We start from the raw sequence: 25,360 nt of genomic DNA on the forward strand, positions 1-25,360 counted from the left end.
GCCTCTGCCGCTGCTGTTAAATTGTTCCACTCCATACACAGCTTCAACCCTCCACCAGTGTCCTCCTCCTGCCAATCTTCCACTGCTACTGTCTTTATTCCAAGTCACAGCCCACAACTGCTGTGAAGCATCTGGAGTTTCCCCCGTCTTTCAACCGGCTGAGACCTGAGGGCAGGGCTGCCGAGGATCAGGAGGTGTGTGTGTGTGTGTGTGTGTGTGTGTGTGTGTGTGTGTGTGTGTGTGTGTGTGTGTGTGTGTGTGTGTGTGTGTGTGTGTGTGTGTGTGTGTGTGTGTGTGTGTGTGTGTGTGTGTGTGTGTGTGTGTGTGTGTGTGTGTGTGTGTGTGTGTGTGTGTGTGTGTGTGTGTGTGTGTGTGTGTGTGTGTGTGTGTGTGTGTGTGTGTGTGTGTGTGTGTGTGTGTGTGTGTGTGTGTGTGTGTGTGGCTGAGTGAAACTGCTGTTCAAATCAAAGTGCCTGCCTTTTGTTGCGTGGTCTGGAATCCCCTCCGTCACACCTCGGCCGTTTCTCAGCAGGGGGACACACTGCCCCCGGCCAGAGGAAGACTTCCTTCTTTACAGTTAATCCTCTACCGGAAATACACCAAGACCCCTCTCTGAGTCAAACAATTTTGTACACAATACATTTGATTGAGGACTCTTGATTTGATAAGCTTTTCCAACTTATTCAAACACAACCCTTAATTTGCACATAACATTTGACCTTTTCATTTCACGCACAATTAACAACCACTCTTCTCATTCATCTTGTTAAACTCTTAAAGACTTTTTGCGACAAAAAAACACGTGTATGCCATATGAGGAAAAATGTGATGAATCAGACTCCTAAAGTATTTTATTATTTCACTATTTGCTATACTGCTTCCTCTTTAGCTTTTGTGTGTGTTACCAGATGTCTGGTAGTATAGATGTCAGATTCAGTGTACGGCAGTCTCTTGTCATTTTATGTGTAAAAGGCAAACATATTAGCCATGACAGGGAATATAAAATGAGCTTACTTTAATTGCTTTCTGTCTTCTTTGATACAATGCAGCGCAGCTTCAGTTGCATTGTGCAGGTTGTTAAACCTGTAGAGAGCTGTGAAGAGAGCTCTTTGCCACAAGTCCCCAATTAGGGTTCTGCCCACACAGCCATAAAACAGTTAGGGGAATCATTCTGAGGCCGTTAGATTTAACGCCATTAAGAGTTCATTAGTACCTGCATACACAACTGCTGCTGCAATGGGAGGATCATTAACATAGACCTGTTAAAGAAGGCTAGAGGCCTTTTCACTCGTATTAACTTAATGCTCCCTTTTTGCATTCACCTATAGAGGCACAACTCAAAAATATATATTGACTCTATTTTTGTCTTTATGCAGTGTGAGAAGAGCTCCTTATAATTGGTTGGAGTGAGGCTGTCCAAAAAACATCCCTTAGTTCAGGCTGCAGCTAAAATAGTAACATATCAACTTTGGAAGTTATGGAGTACCACCAGATATACATTTTTTATCTGGCTTTATTTTGAAATGATTAATAACATTGTCACCTTTCAAACTTTTGATTCAACACCAAGTTGCTAACTGGTCAAATCTATGACATCATCAATTGTTATGTCTAAATGATAAATCTGTTGGTGATTTTTCACCTAAAACATAAATCACAGGACTTAATATGTAGCATTATACACACTATAACACAAATATTTCAACGCTTGTCGATTCGCAAGATAATCAGACACCATCAATCTAAACTGCTGCAGTATATGAAACCATTCTGTGTATGCAAAATGGGATCTGCAGATAAAACAAACAAATGACAAAACAGTGCGGTAAAGTAATGTTCCCTTTAATACATAGTAAGTGTACAATATAAAATAAATGTAGAATGCACACCGCAAAGAATGTAAACAATAGAGTAGAGTACATCTTATATAAACTGCACCTAATTAACTGTAGAGAGCGTAGTATAAATAAATAAACACTGGTGCACCGAGCGGATGTGAACTGAAGAAAGTGGGAGCAACTTGTTGAGGGGAGAGAAAGAAAAACATCTGTAGAAAGAGAGAGCGGTTTAGCAAGAGGTCGACAGAGACAGTGATGGAGAGAGAGAAAATGAAGAGAAAGGGCAATGCGCTAGAGAGGCCACCATGCAGTTTGTGGAAGAGGATGACTAATGACAAAACGCAGGGCAGTTATTACTTCCACTTTGATCTTTCTTCATGTCCAGATAACAGGCAGAATAGTAGCTTCTTTGTGAGATGTATCAAAGGAAACATACACAGTTGACAATGAACAACTGCTAATTAGTACTAACTTTAGACAAATGTTCTTCTAACATTTCTAAGAATCTTCCAAACATGATCCACAAGGATCCACATAAAGTCCAATTTAATGTTTTCATAGACGTTAGACCTCTTGTCTTTTGACAAACTGTCAAGTCATATAAAAAGGTATTTTTTTACCATCTTGTACCGTTCCTTTTACAGCTATTAGTGCCTATTTAGTTGTGGTGTTCCTATCACTCTCTTTAGGAGCATATTATTGTTCTTGTTATTGTAATATAGGCTTTTTTTTTAATTGACTAAACTAATTAGCCTGTGTGTTGTAGGTATTATCTCCTGGAGTGAGCCCATGTTAAAGTAACCATGTTATTACAATGGCCATAAATATGTTCCCGAATGTCCAGCTTCAGCCTGACTTTGGTTCATCAGTGCAGGTAAACATTGCATTGTTTATAGCAAATGCAAGATAAGTCCTGAAAACTCACATTAAACCACTTTACAATCTAATTAAGCATCATTTTTGCACCATTTTGGACACTCTGGGGTATATTACCTCAGCCGAAGTAATAGCATGCCATAATTAGTGAGTAAAAACAGTCACAGGGGTAGATGATCCACTTTCTGTTTGCCAGAGCGAGAGGGGTCGAGAGGTCTTTATGGGGTGAAGGTTTAGGATTTGTTTGCAAAAGAGGCTTCAGGCTCTTCTGCAAACAAGAGCTGGAGATCAAACATTAAACTGGTCCCGGTGTGATGGCCGGGGTGCTGTGCTGAGTTGGGGGTGGTCACTGACAGGACAGATAACAAAGCAAGAAACCCTCCAACATCTCATCCCCTGTGTTTTCTCAAAATCTCAAGATAACCCATGTCACTGGCACTAAGTCTTGACCTCTGACACTGTTCCTGCTGGACACGCCTGACCCCACTCAGTCACATGCTAGACCTCTCCCTTGTGATAATCCTCCCAGTCAAGTGACAAAGGGTCAGCTGAGTAAGCTGAAAAGTTATTTAGGAATGAGGGGTTTGGAAAGGTTGGCGACAAGCTTAAGTATGTTCTGAGGAACGTTTGTGCACTCAAGTGGGCCGGTAATCTGTACAGCATTACGAAGTGCCTGGCGTGCACTTTTCTTTGTCTCCTCCATTATGAAAAGGCTTTAGAAAGAAACACAAAGCTGGCTGCGACCTTTGGATTTCCCTGCTTTTTCTCCTACATGGATTATTCTTAATGAAGCATCTTAACTTCTTGTCGGTCTGGTCTACCAAACAGAAAATCTTTTTGTTTTACTGCTTCCCTGCCCGTCTGTTTGAGTTTTGTAGGAATTGGCAGCAGAAGCAACTCCTCTGAAACTTTGCCTCTGGCCTATTTATTAGAAATAAAACAGACCATTGAGATTAAGTTTAGCTGTCAGAATTGCAGTCTTGAGAACATAGTCACTTGACCCTAGACATTTCTTGGTATCCAGGCTATTTGAGAAACCTAAGACAACAAAGGACTTCTCCTGATGTGAACAAGCTAGCATGCAATGAGACACAAGCGCCACCTAGAGGAAGAGCTAGTGCGGCCAAAAACATAACTCAGCTATTCTGTAATATGCCAGGGATTGGCTGACCTGTCTCTCAAGGGATAAGAAATGTAATAGTGTGTGTTTTATGTTACAGGATCTAAGGAATAAGGAGAAAAGCATACTGGAAAACAACAATGTAATACCGAGTTTGTTCTGCCTTCCTGTTTGGTAGTAAGTGAAACATGTAAAAAACTGTACATGTAAAAAACATCTGTTCTTCTTTCTTTCCTTTTAATTGTGCGGCATTTGTTGTATATATGAGAAGCCGATGAAATCATGTCTAAGAAGGTCTGCCATATCTCAGGGAAACATTATCCCATGGCAGGGTTGTTAGTTACACATTTAGTATCCAATAGAACAGTGTGTGAGTGGATATGCCAGTGGCCAGTGGCCAGTGGCCAGTGGCCAGTGGATATGCCAATCAAACGATTGGCCACTGGCCACTGGTCAGATTGGAGAGAGAGAGAGAGAGAGAGAGAGAGAGAGAGAGAGAGAGAGAGAGAGCAGGATAAAGAAAGTGAAGTTAGCTAAACAGAGAGTGAGTGTGTGACATCGAGACAGACCGGAGATACTGTAGTGAAAACAAGCAGGCACAGATTCAGACGCAACAGGCTGCCAAGAGAAGACCCTGTCCTGATCCTCTTCTCTCTCTGGCCATGTCTGACTGTGAGGGGCTTCCAACGGGTAAGAGAAAAAAAAAAAGCAATTACTCTTGCGCCTGTGTTCAAGAGAGACAGATGAGGTGCTTATCGGTGCTACATGCTTAATTGTTCAGATTAGTGTCTGCGTATGTTTGTATATGTTAAAGGGAGGGGGTCTATCCGGCCCATCCTGTTTTACTCTAAGCCCTCCACTGGGAGAGCTCACCCTGGAGGTATTCAGCTGCAAAGAGGAGCTGGTTCAGTTTGGGCCCTTATATGGAAACTTGGAGAGTATATCCCTCTGGTTTCATGAACATTATGCTGAATGACAATGCAGACATTTTAATCAGAAATATGTCAGAGAAGCAAGGAAATGAGAGTGAAAACCTGTGAGTGGAGGAAGGAGGGTCTTCTTTAACAGTGTCCGCATGTGAGAAATATTTGTAGACACAACAGAGCTGCATGTGACTTGGATGTTCCAGGATATGGAGGCAAATTGTATATTGTAAAAAGATTTTAGGTAGCACTTTCCCGGAGCGTCAGCTTCAGCGTCAGACAGGCTAAGACATTAGAGTCCTGCGGGAGTCACGAGGGAGGCAAAGAGGAGGCAAATCCTACTCTGATTGAGCTAAGTGTCACTGGTGTTTTATTTTATTTGGTTGTTTAGCCCCTCATGCTATAATCATGTGTATTTTCTCCATTCCTGTTTATGTGTCTTCTCGCAATTATCACTGGCCCCGTGTATCTCATAATCGATATAACCGGCCTGCTCTCGTCTATCCCACGTGCTCCACTGACATCCAACATCTAGTTTCAGGCGGCCTGTGGAACTGCCAGTCAGCTGTTCCTAAGGCTGACTTCATCTCTGGCTACGCTTCCCTGCAGTCCCTGGATTTCCTTGCTCTCACTGAAACTTGGATTACTCCATCCAACACATCCACCCCAGCAGCTCTCCACAGCATATTCCTTCTCCCATACACCCAGACCCACTGGCAGAGGAGGTGGCACTGGTCTCCTGCTCTCTCCCAAATGGAGCTTTTCCCTCTTCAAGCTACCTAACTTCACTCCTTCCACCTTTGAATTCCATGCCGTCACTGTGACCCATCCTATACAATTAACCATTGTTGTTCTCTACTGTCCACCAGGCACCTTGGGGGACTTCTTGGAGGAATTAGATAATCTCCTCTCACACATCCCTGAAACTGGCCCTCCCGCTGTACTTCTCGGAGACTTCAACCTCCAGACGGGGAAGATAGACGAACTAACATCTCTGTTAACCGCCTTTGCTTTCTCACTGTCTCCGTCCCCACCGACTCATAAAGCTGGCAATGTCCTTGATCTCATATTCTCAAGGAACTGCGCTACTTCTAACCTCTCTGTAAACCCGCTCCACACATCCGATCACTTCTTCATTTCATTCTCTCTACCCCTTTCCAAACATAACAAACTAATCTCTTCTCATCCTGCACCTGTCCGCTGTAACCTTCGTTCCCTCTCCCCCTCTACCTTTGCCTCATCGGTGCTCTCAGCCCTCCCTTCCTCTGACTCGTTCCAACTCCTGCCTCCAAACTCTGCTGCAGAAACTCTCCTCTCTACTCTCTCATCCTCTCTGGACTCTCTCTGTCCTCTCACATCTCGGCAGGCTCGTCAGTCCCCTCCTGCTCCCTGGCTAAATGACGCGCTGCGTGCTAATAGAACCGTCCCTCGGGCAGCAGAGCGGAAATGGTGGAAATCCAAACACCGTGACGACCTCCTAACCTATCAGGCTCTCCTCTCCTCTTTCTCTGCTTCGATCTCTCAGGCAAAAAGCACTTTCTTTCAAGATAAGATCCAATCTTCCTATTCCAATCCCAAAAAACTATTTTCCATCTTCTCCTCCCTCCTGGACCCCCCCAAAGCCCCTTCCCCCTCCTCCCTTCTGTCAAGCGACTTTGTTAACCACTTTGAAAAAAAGGTTGATGATATTCGCTCTTCTTTTTCTGACTCACCTCTACTCACCGCTGGGTCACCAGACCCTCCTTCCACCCACACACTGACCTCCTTTTCCCCTCTCTCTCCAAGTGAGGTTCTCACCCTCATTACCTCTGCCCGCCCTACCACCTGTCCTCTGGACCCTATCCCTTCAAACCTCCTTCAGACTATCGCTCCTGATATTCTACCGTTTCTCACCCATTTCATCAACACTTCTCTAACTTCTGGTCACTTTCCAAACAGTCTCAAGGAGGCAAGAGTAAACCCTCTCCTAAAGAAACCCACTCTCAACCCGTCTGATGTTATAAACTACAGGCCTGTCTCTCTCCTCCTGTTCCTGTCTAAAACACTTGAACGCGCTGTCTTTAAACAACTCTCCTGTTATCTCCATCAGAACAACCTTCTGGATCCACACCAGTCTGGTTTCAAGGCAGGTCACTCCACAGAAACTGCCCTCTTTGCTGTCACTGAGGAACTGCACACTGCTAAAGCAGCCTCCCTCTCCTCTGTCATCATCCTTTTGGACCTTTCTGCTGCATTCGACATGGTGAACCATCAGATCCTCCTTCACACTCTCCAAGAACTTGGAGTTTCAGGCTCTGCACTTTCCCTCCTCACCTCATACCTCAAAGACCGCACCTACAGGGTTACTTGGAGAGGGTCCGAGTTCGACCCTTGTCAATTAACTACAGGGGTCCCTCAGGGCTCTGTTCTTGGTCCCCTCCTCTTCTCCCTGTACACAAACTCGCTCGGATCAGTCATTAGCCCGCATGGTTTTTCATACCACTGCTACGCTGACGACACACAATTAATTCTGTCCTTTCCCCGCTCAGAGACCCAGGTCGTCGCACGCATCTCTGTTTGTCTAGCTGACCTCTCTCAGTGGATGTCTGATCATCACCTCAAGCTCAACCTTGACAAGACTGAACTGCTTTTGCTTCCGGGAAAAGATTGTCCCACTCTTGACCTGACCATCAACATCGGCACCTCTGTTGTTTCCCCGACTCAGACTGCAAGGAATCTGGGTGTGACCCTAGATAACAACCTGTCCTTCACTGCAAACATCGCTGCTACAACCCGTTGCTGCAGATACACGCTTTACAACATCAGGAGGATACGTCCCCAGCTGACCCAGAAAGCGACGCAGGTTCTGGTCCAGGCTCTCGTCATCTCACGCCTAGACTACTGCAACTCCCTCCTGGCTGGTCTACCTGCATGTGCCATCCGACCTCTGCAGCTCATCCAGAATGCAGCTGCTCCGCTGGTCTTCAACCTTCCTAAATTCTCCCACACCACGCCGCTCCTCCGCTGCCTTCACTGGCTTCCGGTAACTGCTAGAATCCACTTCAAGACAATGGTACTTGCGTAACATGCTGCGAATGGATCTGGCCCTTCCTACATCCAGGACATGGTTAAACCGAGCGATAGAACTATTAACAAAGCACTTATATACTAATAAAGGGCTGGCTTATCTAAAGCCAGTTGAGTTGCACCAGTTTTTGCTCTATGAAGCCTGATGTACTTATATGATTCTGTTTTCTTCAAGTTTGTATTTTGTTGGTCGAACGCACTTATTGTAAGTCGCTTTGGATAAAAGCGTCAGCTAAATGCAATGTAATGTAATGTGTGCAGAGGTGGGATGATATAATCGTATTGAAAGTCACAAGTGAGTCTTAAAGTCCCAAGTCAAGACTGACCTTCACTTTTAGTTTCAAGTCCTATTCAAAGCCATTTTGACCTGCATGTTGGGCATAGTGCAATTGGGCTTTTGTTGCCCACCTATAACACAATGCTATTGTATCCAGCCAAATACTCTTTGGTTCTCTCTTGCTGTCGGATTGGTGCAAAAAAATGGATTTGGGCAATTAAGGTCATTGGTGTTAAAGTCCAAGCTTAGTTGCAGGTATTTTGCATTTTCCCAATGTATCCCTCAACTGTGACTCAAGTCCAAGTCATGTGACACAAGTGTGTGTGTGTGTGTGTGTGTGTGTGTGTGTGTGTGTGTGTGTGTGTGTGTGTGTGTGTGTGTGTGTGTGTGTGTGTGTGTGTGTGTGTGTGTGTGTGTGTGTGTGTGTGTGTGTGTGTGTGTGTGTGTGTGTGTGTGTGTGTGTGTGTGTGTGTGTGTGTGTGTGTGTGTGTGTGTGTGTGTGTGTGTGTGTGTGTGTGTGTAAGCATTTAAGTGAAGGGTCATTTCCCCCCAAGTGAGAGAAGCTGAAGCCCTAACTATAACAATCAGTTATAAATAGAAAAAAAACATCCCCTTGTGTTGTTCACTCTCTCACTCTCTCACTGAGTCACTCACTCACCCACTCACTCACTTTCCTCTTTATCTCTCGCATCTCTGCCTGCCCTTTTATCTCCTCTTTTTCCTATTTCCTTTCCTCTCTGGCTCTGTCCATGCGTGATTCCCTTCTCAGATTAACCACACATGACTCAGCAGGATGAAAAACAGTTAAATGTTGTCAATTACAGAGGCAGCAGCCCTGCCAACATCTGCATAGGATGTGGTTATTACAAGATGGGCTGCTGACCACACCTCCATTATCTATCATATCATACTATAATGGATTTGCCAGGAAATTACATTTACAACTGAAACCTAAATCACTGTAATTTATTTTCTGGCACCAGAACACCTTCAACCAACACATTAATAATAATGACATGGTGGCTATACTGTAATTTCAAAGAGTTAAACCCAGTGTTTCCATCTTTATGCTTCATTTATTTTCTTTTGTACACATTAAATCTACACATCCTTAAAACGGATTGACAACAGTTAAGCCAATACTCTACCTGAGCTTTTATCTGTATCGCATTTTTCAAATCCAACCAGCTTTGTGCAGTTTTTAAACAAATGAGCCAACAACAGCCAAACTGTAAGAACATTTGTTTGTTTGAGAAGACGACAGTGTAATGGTGGACCCATCAATTATCTTTGGGGATAAAGAAAGCATCCACAGGAGACAGGAGCACTTGCAGAAATAACCCTTCTAGAAAAGCAGATTACCTGAGGTGCTAGGGGAGGGTTTCAAATTTAGTTTCATCAAAACACAGAGACCATTTATGCCCAAATACTTTATGAAACAATTCAAACACCTCTATTAGCCTATATTATGTTGTATGTTGAAGTGAATTTATGATTATTATCATGTCTGTATGGTTTTAGAAAGTTTCCTTTTTCTGTTATCCTATGTAATTGTTATTTAAAAAAACGAATCTTTTCCCCTGAAACGCAGGAAACTAAGACTAAAAACATTAATAATGGCTCTGGAGTTGGATATTAATGTATACAAAAGTCAAACTTTATGAATACTTACAGTTAGTTCCAAATATTGATTTCAGGCACAGTAGAAACTAGATAGAAGCAGTTTGGCATATGCCCTGCAGGTGGCAGTATTTGCAAATGTTATGAATGGTGCTCCTGATAACAAGGCGAAGACAATCCTCAAAGGTCATGAGAATTGGGAAGTTAAGCTGCAAAAGTAGAGTTAATTACATAAAACAATGAAAGGGGAAAACAAGGGGTGTATGACAGATATAAGAGAAAGAATAAAGAGAGAGAAATGGGGGGCAGGGGTGGTGAAGAAGCGAGGAGTGAGGCGGTGTCTGCCTCCAAAGAGATCAATTTGGTGAAAGATGAAAAGCAGACTGGCTGATGTATGTCATATACCTGAGACGTATTGAGGCATCAATAGAAGCTGACAGGTCTTTATGAGACAGAATACCATCAGCATCGTGTGTGTGTGTGTGTGTGTGTGTGTGTGTGTGTGTGTGTGTGTGTGTGTGTGTGTGTGTGTGTGTGTGTGTGTGTGTGTGTGTGTGTGTGTGTGTGTGTGTGTGTGTGTGTGTGTGTGTGTGTGTGTGTGTGTGTGTGTGTGTGTGTGTGTGTGTGCGTGCATATGTGTGTGCGTGCGTGTGTGGACATAAAGTGAGGAGGGACAAGCACGTCATCATGGCATCATGCCTCTGCTGACGTCAGCCCTCCATCTGTGCCCCAAATTTTGAGGACAAGTATCTTTGGTAATGTTAAACCTATTCCTCATGTTAACTAAGGGGGAATGGGTCATTTGAATAACAGGTTTGAGCACAGTCACCTGCAGTTTTAAGACACACACACACACACACACACACACACACACACACACACACACACACACACACACACACACACACACACACACACACACACACACACACACACACACACACACACACACACACACACACACACACACACGAGAGAGGGCTGGCACAACACATGCATTTGAGTAAACTCTGCAGCAGACGCCAGCTTTCCTGAGCAGAGTTTATTTTGGTCTAGGTATCGATAGGGGTGTTGCTGTGACTTGGAAAGGAACAGGAAAGGAGAGACACAAGTGCAGGAAGAAACAGGAAAAATGCAGGACAGCAAAAGAATAACATTGAATGAAATAGTATGTATTGTACAGTACAACTGTGTGTAGGCTTGTACACAGGGAAAGAGTAGAGCAGAGTTCTTGGTTGTTCAGGAAATGGGGGAAGGGTGTACATGGATGTTTCAGCGGCCAAGTCAGATGTGATTAATGTTGTCGTCGCTTGAGAGAGCACAGCCCTGCACACTCCAGGATACACAGTGTGTGTCCATTAAACACACCGTAGCTCTGTTGGATTTTCATGGTAGTGATCAGGTGTACTAGATAAATGGAACGTTTTTCTCAGTAGTAAAGAGTTGACAAATTACAATGTCTCCCACTGACCTGCAAAGTGCGGTTTCCTGCTTTCTAATGGCCGTACACTTCACCCACTTTAGTATATTTGCATGTCTGCTGAATTACAACAATCCTGTTCTACTTATGTGTCCAAAATATGACTCATTAACATATAGATTAGATGTAGAAAAGTCGGTCTTCTTCTTCCTTCCTCCCATGGCATCATTAGTGTAAAGGTGAGGAGGTCAGTCAGGGAGGAAGGAGGCGGAAAGAGGAATTAAAGATTGACACAGAAGCAATAAGAGCTTGAGTAATTCCCACAATGTGATTTGATATGGAGCCACGGTGTTACGAATGTCATACTTTTGTGCAGAATAATACAGTAGGTCGCCTTGACTGGCACATTGTCCATGTCAGAGCAGAGTTTTCCTGTCCATCTGCTTATCTTTTCATGTCAGTCCTCTCACAGCGCCTGCTCGTTGCTCACTGAAAATATAATCCTGCTCTCTGCACATATACAATATCTATTGCATGTCTGCCCACTCCATCCTGGAAAATGGAGCCCATATTTTTCCCTTTCTAGCACTTTCTTTCATTTTCTTCCCCATTAAAGGATTTATTTTGGAAGTTCTTACCATCAAGGGTGAATAGAGGGTGTCGTAAGCTTTACCGGCCTATTGTAAAGCCATTATAGGCAAGTGTGTGATTTGTAATTTGTATATCTAGGCTATATGCAATGCCTTGTGTAGTGGCTATGTTCAGTAAAAGCTGATTATGTCGGCTCTAGAAAGAACATTTGTGAAGATAAAGTGGGCTGATGGGAGTCGGTTTTGGTGGAATAGCTCACTCTTCAAACTGGGTCACGTATATTATACAAACCGCTGGGGCTGATAAGTTTACATTTTCACCTTATAAGGAATTTAAAGTTCTAAGGTGAAGACCACTAAAAGGCCTGATACTCAATTTGATTTAAAGATTAACTTTTTAATTGTCGTCCCATGTAATATTATTTTGAGTATTCAATGTTACCCAGTTTGTTTGTTTTCTTTTACCAACAATGTAATTAGGTGATGCCACAGAGATACATTTTAACTAGGGATCTATTCAATGTTACAATCAGTGATAGTAGACAATGAAATAACCAGCAACTGAAAGAGAATTTGTAAACAAACATTAAGAGGTAGGCCAACTCTAGGCAGATTTTGTTTCCTTTGGACAGAGCAAGGCTATTATGTGTTATGCTAAGTAGTTTACTTTGCTAAGTTTCAAGTCGCATGTGTTGAAGGTAAAAACAAGTCACGTGTAAAAGTCATGATAAACTGTATAGGAAATAATCAAAAAAGACTAAGAGCCTAATCAACAGCTGCTGGTGCGTTTGCGGCCGCGGGAGGGCAGAGCTCCATCGAATAGAATACAAGTAACGTGTTTACCTTCACTGACCGGATGGTTGCCACTTGCCAGATCTACAGTCTCACCAGCGCCGGGCCTAGCAGTGTGAACAGTGAAACAAAAAGCCTTTGTAATGTACTGGATGACATTAAGTGTTTCACTTTTGTGTTTTGATTGTCACTATGATGAAAGATAAGACTTCAACCAACATAAAGAAGCACGACTGTGGCATCCACCGATATTTCCAGGATGTCAGTGAACATGTTAGAGGTTCATCTAACTATGACAGTGACTGCGTGAGATAGCGTACCTGTGATTGGCCGTTGTTGTTGTTGTTCTTTTTATTTTATTTATTTCATTACCTTTGCTTATTATGCCTGTTTTTAAATGCCTTTTTAATAATGTATTTATGCTGTATTTGTTCTTAAATATATTTGGCTTTTAATCTGTAAAGCACTTTGAATCGCCACGTGCTGAAAAGTGCTATATGCCTATAAATAAATTGCCTTGCCTTGCTACGCCTTGCCTTGCTACTTTTCGGAGACTTGAGTATAAACCAGCGATAAATTAGTTAAACTGAACACAGTAAAGTTGATTTTTGTTGTGTTGGCGTTGGCCGGGGCCATAGACTGTATATGGCTGGGGCCCACAGTAGCCTGTGTGCTGCTTGCTAATCAATGCTAGCGAGGACTTTGCGGTGCACAAGCCTCACAGAATGACGTTCAGACAGGTAAGTGACGTATCTGTTGTTTTAAAGTTGAACAAAGAGCATAATGCAACCACTACAATGCCTAGTAAAAGTCATAAACCAAGCTGTGTTATGTATATGACATGTATGTGTAAACTTACTGCGTTGATGCGTTGGCTATCTGGTAATGTGTTTTCAGTTGTTGAACGTAGTAGTTTTTTTTTTAAATGACTATTGTCAAGGACTCAGTGGCATCTAGCGGTGAGGTTGCAGATTGCAACCAACTGAATACCCCACCTCTCCCTTTCCAAGCATGTTGGTGAATTACGTGGCCTTTAGTGTTAATGTAAAACATTTATAATCCCTTTATAATGCTGGTGTTTAATTTGTCAGCGCTGGGTTCTTCTATAAACTATTTTTCCATAGACTTGAATTTGCAGAGACGTCTGTAACTTTTAAATTACTTTACATTTTATTTTATTAAGCTGACAGTTTTATCCAAAGCGACTCAGAACTACAACAAGTGCTGACATATTCACCCAAAAGAAGCCAGACCATTGTAAGTGCAGGTGCATTAGTTCAACTTTTAGGTGCTATGTACCCCCAACACGTAGCCTACCCCCTATATAATTAGGTGCTAAAAGTTTAAAGTTTTTAAGATTGGTGATTATAGCTATTTTCATGCTATTGTTCATGTGCACGAGCCCCTCGTGGTTAAACGAAACTCTTGTGTAATGACCCTTTAAAGTAAGAGAACATTTGTTTGAGTTAAATACCTCAGTAATCTTTCAAGGACTGCAAAATGAAATGTTGTGTTTTACATCGGTCAGCCAAAACAACATTTGACCAATGCTGTAGCTAGAAACTGAATTCTTTAATATAAAAGTAGTTGTTTGGTGAGTTGTTCAGTGCCGTGAATGACAGAGTTATTATTCCACATCAACAGACGAGAGGAGCTGCTGCAGGGCCTGTAATGCTGCTCCACAGCCTCAGGATTATGAGCTATTTACAGCACAAACGCATATTCTCCTCTCCTACATTCACTTGCCATCTCTGTCTCTCTAACAAATTGTATTTCTTGGCATGTCATTCATAGAGACTTTACAGGGAATAGCACATTTCTTTGTACGCCTCAGCCATATTTTCAATATCATTCACAGTGAACCAAAATGTATTATATAGCACATTTTTAAAACGATTTTTGATCGAGCCAAAGTGCTGTACATACAGTAAAAATACTTTACAATAAGGACATTTTACAACAAATACAACAGCACAGTTTGTACAGAATATCAGTATGACAATATGACACCCTCTGTCCTTAGACCCTCACATCGTATACAAGGAAAAACGTCCAGAGAAAAACCCACAGTTTAAAGGGGAAATGGGAGAAACCTCAGGGAGAGCAACAGAGGAGGGATCCCTCTCCCAGGACGGACAGACGTGCAATCGATGCCGTGTGTAAATCGAGGAGATAATACATTTACAGCGTAGGTAGACCGAATGTTTGGAAATGCATGTGTCTGTAATAAGAAGATGAATCCACGAGGATGTCAACAATCCTGTGGGAGCCATCGGGGAAGTAGTATGATAAGAGTCAGGCAGGACCGCAGAGACAGGTTCAGCCACGACTCGAAGTCCAGGACTCAGATCCAGAACTCAGGATAGAGGATCCAGGACACAGGACCACAGCAACAGGATCAGCCACGACTCAGGATCCTGGCGTAGATAGACACCAACAATTAATTTGGGAGAAGCTGGGTTATTCGGAACATGAGAGTACACAGGTACAGACAGAAGGAAGAAGTATAGTGTCCCTCGACAGTCAGAGCCTATAGCAGCTAAACTAACGTGTCTACGTACATGCACTCCCTTAGGATAGGTTGAGGGATAAGGGGTAGCAAGTAAGGAACAGAGGTGGAGAGAAGAAGTAGGGAACAGAGGTGGAGAGGCACAATGTGTCAACGTGCATGCACTCCCTTAGGATAGGTTGAGGGAAAAGGGTAGCAAGTAAGAAGTAAGGAACAGAGGTGGAGAGGCACACGCAGGGAACAAGGTCCCCGCTGGAACCTTCATCGGAATTGGTGAGAGGTCAGGGTCAGTGTATGGTCCATCTTACAGTGACTGTTGCTGCAGCCTATCAGGACCTGTATTTATACATACTTTAAACATTTGGTTGCTGGTTAAGCAATAATCAGATAATTTCTTACCTGTATAAGGCTGTACAAAATAATAACTGATCCGATTGTTACTCAGTATTGCTGTTTAACTATTTAAAATGCATCGTTGCCCGACAGTGAGATTTGATAAATACATTTCGACAACTCCCTCTTTCAAAAATTCTCTTTAGATATTAAAGAGTCTGGCAGGGGATTTACACGCATGATACTTAGAGGCTATAACCAGAAGACTGGTGAAGTGAAGACCCAGTTTTCCTGAACCATAACATCATTATTTGGCGTTGCCTTGTGTGGCCCAAAACACAAGTGCACTGCAGTGTGTAGATGACATTCTCTTTCATCCTGTACCATTGTTTCTCTGCACAATACCATTACACAAATATGCCATACAATCCTTCTGCATTGAATATTTTCTTTGGTTTCTATGAACTATTACATTTTAGAAATAGTCCAATGGATGACACAAAAAATATGATGTGATATTTTCTATACTGAGCATTTTTAGCCATGCTTGCAGCTTAATGGAGAAACATGTGGAGAGACTGCCCTGCAATTTGGTACCGATATCGGTTGCTTCCAGACCGTGAATTCGAATGACTTTGGTGATCCCTTGACTTTTCTTGTAGCGTTAACATCAGGTTGACATTTGCAGGAAACATTGAAATACATAAATCAACAGCTATACCGGATAAATTGCTTGGAAATGTGGTACCCATATTCATGCCCCCCTTGAACTTCTTATCTAGTGCCATTACAAGGGAATTTGTTTATTTTTTACATTGCTTTGGTTATGACCAAATACCTGCAAAAAAGATGACATTCCCATAATTCTCAGCTGATGGATATTCAGTGTTAATTAGCAAATGTTATCTAACACTCTAAACTAAGATGATGAACATAGTAAACAATTAAGCTGCTGTATGCCAACATTTGTTAGCATGGTAAATGAACATTTACTTAGCCCTATGGCTTCATAGAAATGCCAATGTGACTGTAGATTCATAATGATATGTAACTTATTACAGCAAAGACATAATACTTATTGCAGGTAAGATGATTGAAGACTTACTGGATGAATAACATATCATTGATCATGTCGTGGGTTTGAATCCAGTAACTAAGAGTCCTCATATTCTGCCTGATGGATGCAGCCTCTTCTGGTTTTTTCTGAAGCAGAGCTGTGAACAAATCGCTTTGATTATCATTTTCACTCTGTTGGATTCTCCCGTATTGAAAGTAGGTCACATTTCCTCTACATAAATAATGACACAACATTTCCATCAACTCTGTTCTATCAGATATTGGATTCTTCTTTCTTATCCTTGTGACACCTTCATCATCTAAGCATCTACATGTACTGACACGTATTGCAAAAGCAGCATCTTACTTTCGATTCATGAAGGTAATTATGTCCGATGTGAAATCACCAGAGCTCATTATTCTGTATCATAAAGTGTATTTTAATATCGAATTGACGTCTACTTTATTAAGCTTGTATAAGGAATGGTTATTTCCTCCAGAAGGTAGGAAATAATGTGTCACTGAGCTGTTTTACTCTCCCCTCTCACATTCAATCAATCTCTCCCGTCTCTTATCTCCGCTCTCCTGTCCAGACGGTTATTAGGAAAGAGTGAACCTGTCAGTCACACACAGTGTTACATCCTCTGCTGGTCTGGACTCTTCTCTTTTTTATGTTCTCATAATGGCTTCCTCTAGCAGCGCTGTGTGGCTTAGACACAGCGATGATATGAGCTAAATGCTAGCGAAAGCATGATAACATGCTCAAACTGACAATGCTAGTATCACATGTGCTATTTTTACCATCTTAATTGGCTGTTTAGCATGGTAATATGATATATAGTGTATCAAATGGTGTCTATAGAGCTATACCACTATGTATTATATATATTTTTGTATGTCTAAAATTAGTATCAGCCCTGCAATCTTTTTAAGTCACTGTGTTTGCATAAGGACCGGACTGTTGAGCTCATGGCTCCAGGTTTATGTTATCACCAGGCAAATAAATGAATAACACTTTTATTGCTCTTTCCTGCTGGCTTTTCCTCTTTGCCACGGGCGCATATTGGGCGACCTTTGGTACCTGCTGCTAAATATACAATTCAGATTGTTCATGTTTAACTTGGGTTGAATTCATGAAGTCTTTTGTTGTATTTTTATTTTTGTGATATAACTTCCTCATATTTTGACAAGGACATTTAAGGAGCCTATGTGTAACCAGTGCAAGCTGTTATGTTTGATTAGTTGGTTGAAAACTTTTGAATTTGCTTCGTAAAGATTTGTATATTCTATTTATCTGTATACAGACTGGCCCAACATTTAAATGCATTGCTTTGTTTAAAAATCTTTCTACCAGTAAAGACCCCGGGTTGGATTATTTCCTGGTGTTAGGCACAAACAGCCCAATAACAAGGACAGGCACGCAGATGGCTGGATCAGAGGATTGACCTTGTTTCCTCCTCAGCTCAGGATATTATGTGTATAATCCTGGCCCTCTGACAGACTGACTGATCATCTGTGTATCAAGCGCATGTCAGCAGTTTTCTTTACTGTCTTTGGGAGGGAAAATAAATAAACGAACAACCGGTTCAGTTTTTATATGACCTTCATGGGCCTCCTGAGAGTCAAAGCTGTGTCAGCAGGCCATTGGAGACCTGATGCCAAGCCTTAAGATGCTCTTGGAGCAAGACTCTGAACTTCTGTCGGATGTAATATAGTGAGATTGCTGCATGCACTCAATCTTATGTGTTATGATATCAGATATCCACTTGTTTAAAAAATGTTGTTGAAGTTACATTGGCTAACACTTTGTACCCAAGGCACCGTGTTTTGGCATAGGGTCTTTCAGTTTGGGTATTATTGTACACACTTACCTCAAATCTAGACTGACCTACTGCATAGAGAAACCATTAGCATTCCTCTATGTGTGTCCACTTTAGGCAAACACATCATGTACAACAGCATAGTTAATTTGTAGTCTCTATATGTATTGTCCTTTAGCTCTGTTTGTGGTACTCCTGAGGGGAATAGCTGGCTTCTAGGTCTAACTTTATGAGTCACAATGCTCACAAGATGGTATAGAAAATGTGTGCAGATTAGTTAGCATACAGTGGATTGGTTCAGATTCGTTTGAAACAAATACAATGAGAGCTGTGAGCGTGAAAAAAGGAGAAATAGCATATTGCAGTAATTTGCTTAGATATACTCACACTCTGTACAGCGCAACCCAGTTCATTTTGCGTGTGTGTGTGTGTGTGTGTGTGACGTGCAATCTGGATTCAGGGATCGGTGTTGAATGGGCGGAACAATGGGGAGGTGTGGAGAGGGGGGTGAGGCTGCAGCGGCCCCACCACCTGCCACCCGCTGCGTGGTAGGTGGGGTTTAGGGGACCCATGGGGGGGATTTTGGAGGGAATATAACCCAGTTTTAGCTGCCTCATCTCATCACATGAGCATATGCGCAGAGAGGCAGACAGACACCCAAAAAACCAGACCTGTCCCTAATCTAGATCCCAAATCTGCCCCAGAATGAGATTTACCAATGAGATTTGCAATAATCTGAATGCCTCAGACAAAACACCTCTGTCATCAGAACAAAACACAAAGGATGTTTACAGTGTGTTTGTGTTGCTCGGACTCTGTGTGAGAGGCACAACATTCCTTTCTGTATCTCAATCAAAACACTTGCTGGAATTTGGGTTTTTACATCTGAAATACTTTTGGTGCATGTTCTTCCACATTTGAACATTAGCGGTGGTTGCTGCACAGCATGTGGACATGATGTGAACGTCAACACCCCACTTGATTTCTCTCTGTTTTGAGGTATAACATCCTTGTGATTTTGCTAAACAACCATAGCAGTGTTCAACGCAACACTGGAGAGCACCTTGTTGTCTAAAGTCAGGCCGTTACTGAGTGTGGTAGATCTATTGGTGTCTTGTTGTTATTGTGTAATAAGTGAAGCAGAGTGCAGTGTTTTCCTGAGGGAGAGGAGGTGGAGAATACAAAGGCTGAGGTCAACAGCATGGAGGCCCTGAACCGTAAAGTGATCAACCGTCCATAAGGTGCTTCACTGAATACCTTTTATCCTCCCGTTAAAGGTCAAATCCACCTTTTGAACCGTTAGGAGAGATACCTGCTCAGAAACAGCTTCACACAGACAAATGATATCACATCTTCTGTACAAAAAAAAGAGTCTTCCCAGCTCCGTCTTGTGATTCAAGAAGAAAGGCGGGAAGGCTTCACACATGAATATAGGCCACAGACTCTTTTGACTTATTATTTCCCTTGCTAGCTTGATGTATAAATAATGCAAAGAGCCCCCCCCTCACATGCACATGCAACCCCTCGATTAGAATGTAATGTTTTTAGGGTTTCCCCCTCACCAAACTCCCACCCTGCTCACTTTTTAATTGAGTCCTTTTTTCTATACCGCCCACCCCTCTCAAGCACTCTTTTTCTCCTCCATCCCCTCCCCCCTCTATCCCATTTATTTCTCTCTTTCCTCAATCCCCTAGTCTCCCTTTCATTCTCTCCCCCTCTTGTCCTTGTTTCAGAGATGCCTCTGTGCAGTCTGCAGCGGGGCAGATAAGAGCGACAGAGGACAGAACGATAACCATGTTCAGCCACAGCGTAGATCCCCTGGCTGTGTTCGCTTTTTAATGTCTGGCGGCAGGAAATGGTGATGACGGCTGTTTGTTATGCCGTGTCCCTATGTGACTCCACACCATTGAAACAGTATTGGTGACTTTATGGCTTTGTGTGTAAGAGCCATGTTATAGTGAACTAACTTCAGTAACTGATTTATTGACTCAGGCGTTTAGTGAAATTGGTAACTAACGATTGGTATGGATTCCTTTCATTCATTCATTCATTTGTGCATTTTTCATCTTTGCTAAACCCTATCTTGTATCCTCTTCTTCGTTCCTTTATCCTTTCCTCTCACCTCCTTTGTTCCCTCCTGCACCATCCTCTCCTTGTTGTCCTTTATTTCCCTTATCTCCAATTTGTTTACTTCTAGTAAACCCTCATTTCTCGTTTTTTTCTTTCTTCTTTTTATCTCTCTTTGTATTTCCTCCCGTCCACTCGTATCCTGTCCCTTTCTCCTCCACTCTTTTCTCTTCTCCTCCTCTCCTCTCTTTTTCTTCTCTTTCTCCCCGTCCTCTCTCCTCCTATATCCTTACCTCTTTCCTCTTTTCCTCTCCTCCTCTCTCCTCTCCCGCCAGGCGAGAGGAGGAGGATCTCTCCGACAGGCCCAGCCCCCCTGCGCTCTGACTCGTCCACACTGTGTGACAGGGGAAGGCTGGGCTGTCCCGAGCATTATCCAAACACACACACACACACACACACACACACACACACACACACACACACACACACACACACACACACACACACACACACACGCGCACACACACACACACACACACACACACACACACACACACACACACACATATGCACGCACACACACACCCTCAGTCACTGCCTATGCCAGAGCCTGCCTGCGCTCGCAGCTCAAGCCCTCTTAAAGCTGTTTTTCTGCCTGAGATCAGCGAGAGCTAACGACACACAGCTGCCTCTGCTGAAGACAGAAAGACAAGAGGAGAAGGGAGAGAGGGAGGGGACAAGAGCACAGGAGGGAGGAGAGGAAACAAACACACCAGCAGCTTTAACTTGAACTCTCCGCTGCAGTCTTCCTTCAGCAGGGAGTGTTTTCTGCCGTAGAGTTCAGGACTTTTTTTTGTGTGAGACGGGGGTGGAAAAGAAGACGGGTTCGGAGTTCACATGACATAATCGGAGTGAATGGGTTGCCATGGTGACTCACCCAGGGAGCCTGACCCGTGCAGAGTGAATGGAGGGAGCGCCTTGGACGCCAAGTGAACGATAAACTAACGGAGGGGAGTCACCAGAGAGAGAGAGAGAGAGAGAGAGGAGAGCGAAGGAGTGGTGGATAACAGAGGACTGAGCACAGGCTGAGAATGGAGGACGGGTTTTCCAGCTACAGCAGCTTGTATGACACCTCATCGCTGCTACAGTTCTGCAACGGTAAAACTATAATCCTCTTCCTCCCCCATCCCCTCTCTCCCCTCAGCTACATGTTGTTCCTCTGGACTTGACATGTCACCAGCTGACTGGCTAAACTTGGCACCCAGTATAAGGGTGTGTGTGTGTGTGTGTGTTTGTGAGTGTGTGTTGCAGCTATTTTAGCTCCAGCTTTTAGGGCTTGTGTAGCATGTCAAACTATAAAACATTTGGTTTTTAAACATATAGACTTTAGATGAAATGTCCACCAGCTCCAGGGAGCATTTACAGAAAACCACCCTCTAGGATTAACAGGAAGTTTCTGGAATTCAGGCCAAATAATGTCAACAGTCTGTGTGAGCCAGAACCCATCAAGAGAGCCAGTAAACAAAGACGAGAGGGAGGATGAGGAGCAAAGATGTGCTCACAGCAGCTCCCCTGATTACTCTGGTTCTGCCTGATGTGTTTAGGGATATGAGATGAATATATGTCTCCCCTGTTGCGGGCTGATTGCTGAATGAGACGGAACAGAGATGACAGAAACGGACACTATTGCTCACGTAGCTCTGCTGCACTATGTAATGTGTTTGCGGGCAGAGGGAGAAACCATACTTCAGGCTGCTCGTGTTTTGGGGAGGAGAGAGTGACTCAGGGAAGATTACAGCAGCATGACACAGTATGTCATCAGTTCGGGATTTATTTCTGAGAAGCTTTAGTTTCTTTTTTATAAAAGTAATCCCTTATGTAAGTTAATATTAAAGAACACAACTATTTTTTCTGTTAGTTTTCTCAGTGATGGTAACATCTCTGCCTGCATGCTGACACACTACAGTTAGTGAGCCCCCTACACAAAGAGGATTATCCCCAACACAATAAAGAGGACACTAGTAGCTGAGGCACTTTAAACAAAGCTGTTATGCTGATTTGAGCTCCACTGAACCAGCTACGTAAAGATAGAATTAAATATTTATCAAAAGGAGAAAAGAGTCACCCCTCACCCCCCCCCCCCCCCCAGTGTGCTTATCCTTAATGTTTGTACAGTACTTGCACTGACTGTGTTATGGTTGGTGAGCGTGAGCTGTTACTGTTGAAGCATGGAGTAGCGTATTGCCATTTGTGGATAATGAAAAAATCTATAATATTCACTGTGCTGTGTAAGCACTAGCAGCTGGTGGGGTGAGAGAATACTATAGTCTGACAGAGGAAATGACAGAGGTATCCCCCACCATGGATACTACCCCTCATACTTCCATGAATCACTGATGACGTGAATCCAGTTAAAAGCTTTTATCCCTTATGGATTTCCATGCGGACAAAGAAACAGACGAGTTAGAGAAGCTTTTAAATGAGATACAGATCATGCGAAACAGAAAGATGTCTATAAAGTTTTATATAGACCTATGATCATTTCCCTGCACCTGGTCAGGTCCATAAATGACTAATATATTGGTACAGCGGTATCAGCTTAGTTTTTGATTGTAGTTTTCAGTTTACTGCAGATTTGCTAGTAACAAAGAAACATAAGGAAATAACTCCAGCCCAGTCAAGCTTATGACTTTAATGTTGGAACATGGGGCAACTTTCCCATACGTTGCAAAAGTGCTGGTTTCTTATAACCCAAAGTAACTGAACGGAGCAGAGAAGAGAAGTAGGTTTGCACCTTTTGCACTGAAGTGTTCCTGTGTGATGAGAAAGTGCTGACAAGGATTACGACTGAGGTGGGTCGGTTGGATTGACCTGAAAAACAGGTGTAGCAGGTGCTGTACAGCTTTAAAATAGAATGGCGTCTTCTTCAATAGAAGACGCAGAGGAAATTACTGACCTTTTAAAATATCTCATAAATGACCGTGTAGTGTCAGGTACAGCAAGTGTTTTGTTGACAAAGTTTAGTGAACTTCCTCTTTGAATTAGGACTTGAAACCGATCTGAAACTTTAGTAGTAGTAAGTATTTATGCACTCCTATATTTAAAATCCCCCCCTTGTTGTTCTAGCTCTGTCATGGCCATCGAGCAGAGAGACAGCCTGTGGGTTGTGTGACACTGTGAGTTTGTTTGTAATCCTTTACATGTCATGTTCCACTCTGAGAAGAAATGCAATAAGACATGCTACTGCTTAGGGGCTGTTGCCACGGATTTCTAACCTCGAACCCCCTGCTTTCTCTCTCCTTCTTTTCACACGACGCATTCACAAACCAAACACACACAACTTCATGGTCAGGGAGCAGCGCCTAGTTTCAAATTGGTGAGCCTAGTTAAGATGTGTCTGTAAGTGTATGCAGCGAGGCGATGTGCTCACACGTCTGCTGGACCTGTGTGTGTGTGTGTGTGTGTGTGTGTGTGTGTGTGTGTGTGTGTGTGTGTGTGTGTGTGTGTGTGTGTGTGTGTGTGTGTGTGTGTGTGTGTGTGTGTGTGTGTGTGTGTGTGTGTGTGTGTGTGTGTGTGTGTGTGTGTGTGTGTGTGTGTGTGTGTGTGTGTGTGTGTGTGTGTGTGTGTGTGTGTGTGTGTGTGTGTGTGTGTGTGTGTGCAGGCCTGTAGCCCAGAGTGATTTCTTATTGCACTGCTGCTGCCGTCCAGCTGAACCCAGATCCACTGAAAGCTAAAGTCAATTATGTCATTCATGCGCCTCTCTCTCGGCCGTTTGTTGTGGAGCATCCGACCAGACTAATGTTCACGGACTCGGTCAGCTAAACTGCAGAAGCCCGCTGCATGCTTTGTCTTCAGGAGGTCGGGGCTAGCTCGGGCTAACTGGAAATTAGCCCAATTACACACAGACACACGCTGATTAGAGGACCTTTAGAGAAGCTTTTTCTTCTCGTGTTAAATCAATGAAATCACATTTTGATTCTGCTGGTGCTCGAGAAGAGGACAGTTTTGATTGAATTAGTTTGTGTTGTGCGCCTGGTAATTAGATTGTGGTTGTTTTTACAGGATTTACCAATGTTCTGACATGAGATTGGCAGGAAATAGGGTCCAGTTGATTTAATTATTGGATCCTTGATATTTTGCAACCAACAAACCATTGTCCAAGGCTAACCATAACTTTGGAGTTTGACTTCATGCATTTCTAATTCATTACCATTGATGTATCTACAGTTTGAAATCAACTTACAAATGATTGCAACACTTTTGTCCAATAAGAAACCTAATTCATATGATATATTCATAAATGTCTGACAGCTTTGACTTTACAACATAAAACCATTGCTTTTGACACCTAAAGTTTTGCTAATTTTCCTTATCGATATTTAGTTTTTAGTTTATAAAAACCAATGACATACGGACACACCAAAGTAAGCATTTTGCTCCAAAAACCGCTATGCTTAAAAAAAGAAGCATAACAGTGCATAGCCAACCTCCTGCATCCTTCTGTTGTTTCTTTATAACTTAATTAAAATCATCTGATGATCCAAAAGGTTGTTTGTTAATCTTCTGTTGATTTAAATAAGACACAAAGAAAATGCTTTGGACTAAGATTGGCTTTTAAGTTGAAGATGTGAACTGTGTAGCTAAAACATGCACAAGCATGTGTGTAAAACCATGAGTTAATGCGATTCCTTGTTCATTAGCTTCTGATGCTCCAAAAGCTCCTGATGTGAAAGTCTGTTAATAAGTAAATCCGTCTGAATTACACTGTAATACTGAAGATCACACTCATGTTCACCTCTCACCTCATCCAAAGACATCTATTCGCCTGCATTCATTCAAGATATCTGCTCATTTACCTTTTTAACTAATGATGTCTGCTCAGATTTAGTTTAAACATCCCTTTATCTCTCAGTCCACTCTAACTCTCTTCACCCACAGGCACACTGGCACAGCACCCACCTTAACAGCAGTGGCAGTGAAGCATGATGGGACCCAAATGTGCCAGCAAGAACCATTAGGGGGGGCATGGTGAGGAAGGGAAGAAGGATAAAGA

The 25,360-nt window shown here is 42.8% G+C and overlaps 1 protein-coding gene across 3 annotated transcripts in view; it reads left to right on the plus strand.

Annotated features, from left to right (window-relative positions):
* Positions 1 to 4,365: 4,365 nt before the first annotated feature.
* Positions 4,366 to 25,360, plus strand: part of eml1 (EMAP like 1) — a 61,620-nt gene continuing 40,625 nt past the window's right edge. Inside the window, exon 1 of one of the 3 annotated variants that reach the window (XM_034112238.2) lies at positions 4,366 to 4,524. In XM_034112238.2, coding sequence (XP_033968129.1) covers positions 4,497 to 4,524 — 28 coding nt within the window. In that variant the 5' untranslated portion in view covers positions 4,366 to 4,496. Of the gene's footprint in view, positions 4,525 to 20,812; positions 21,466 to 25,360 lie in introns of those variants that run through there. The other 2 variants (XM_034112236.2, XM_034112240.2) reach the window with 2 other exon arrangements.

The sequence above is a fragment of the Pseudochaenichthys georgianus genome, chromosome 22 (assembly GCF_902827115.2).
Source record: "Pseudochaenichthys georgianus chromosome 22, fPseGeo1.2, whole genome shotgun sequence".
In the NCBI taxonomy this organism is placed as follows: domain Eukaryota; kingdom Metazoa; phylum Chordata; class Actinopteri; order Perciformes; family Channichthyidae; genus Pseudochaenichthys; species Pseudochaenichthys georgianus.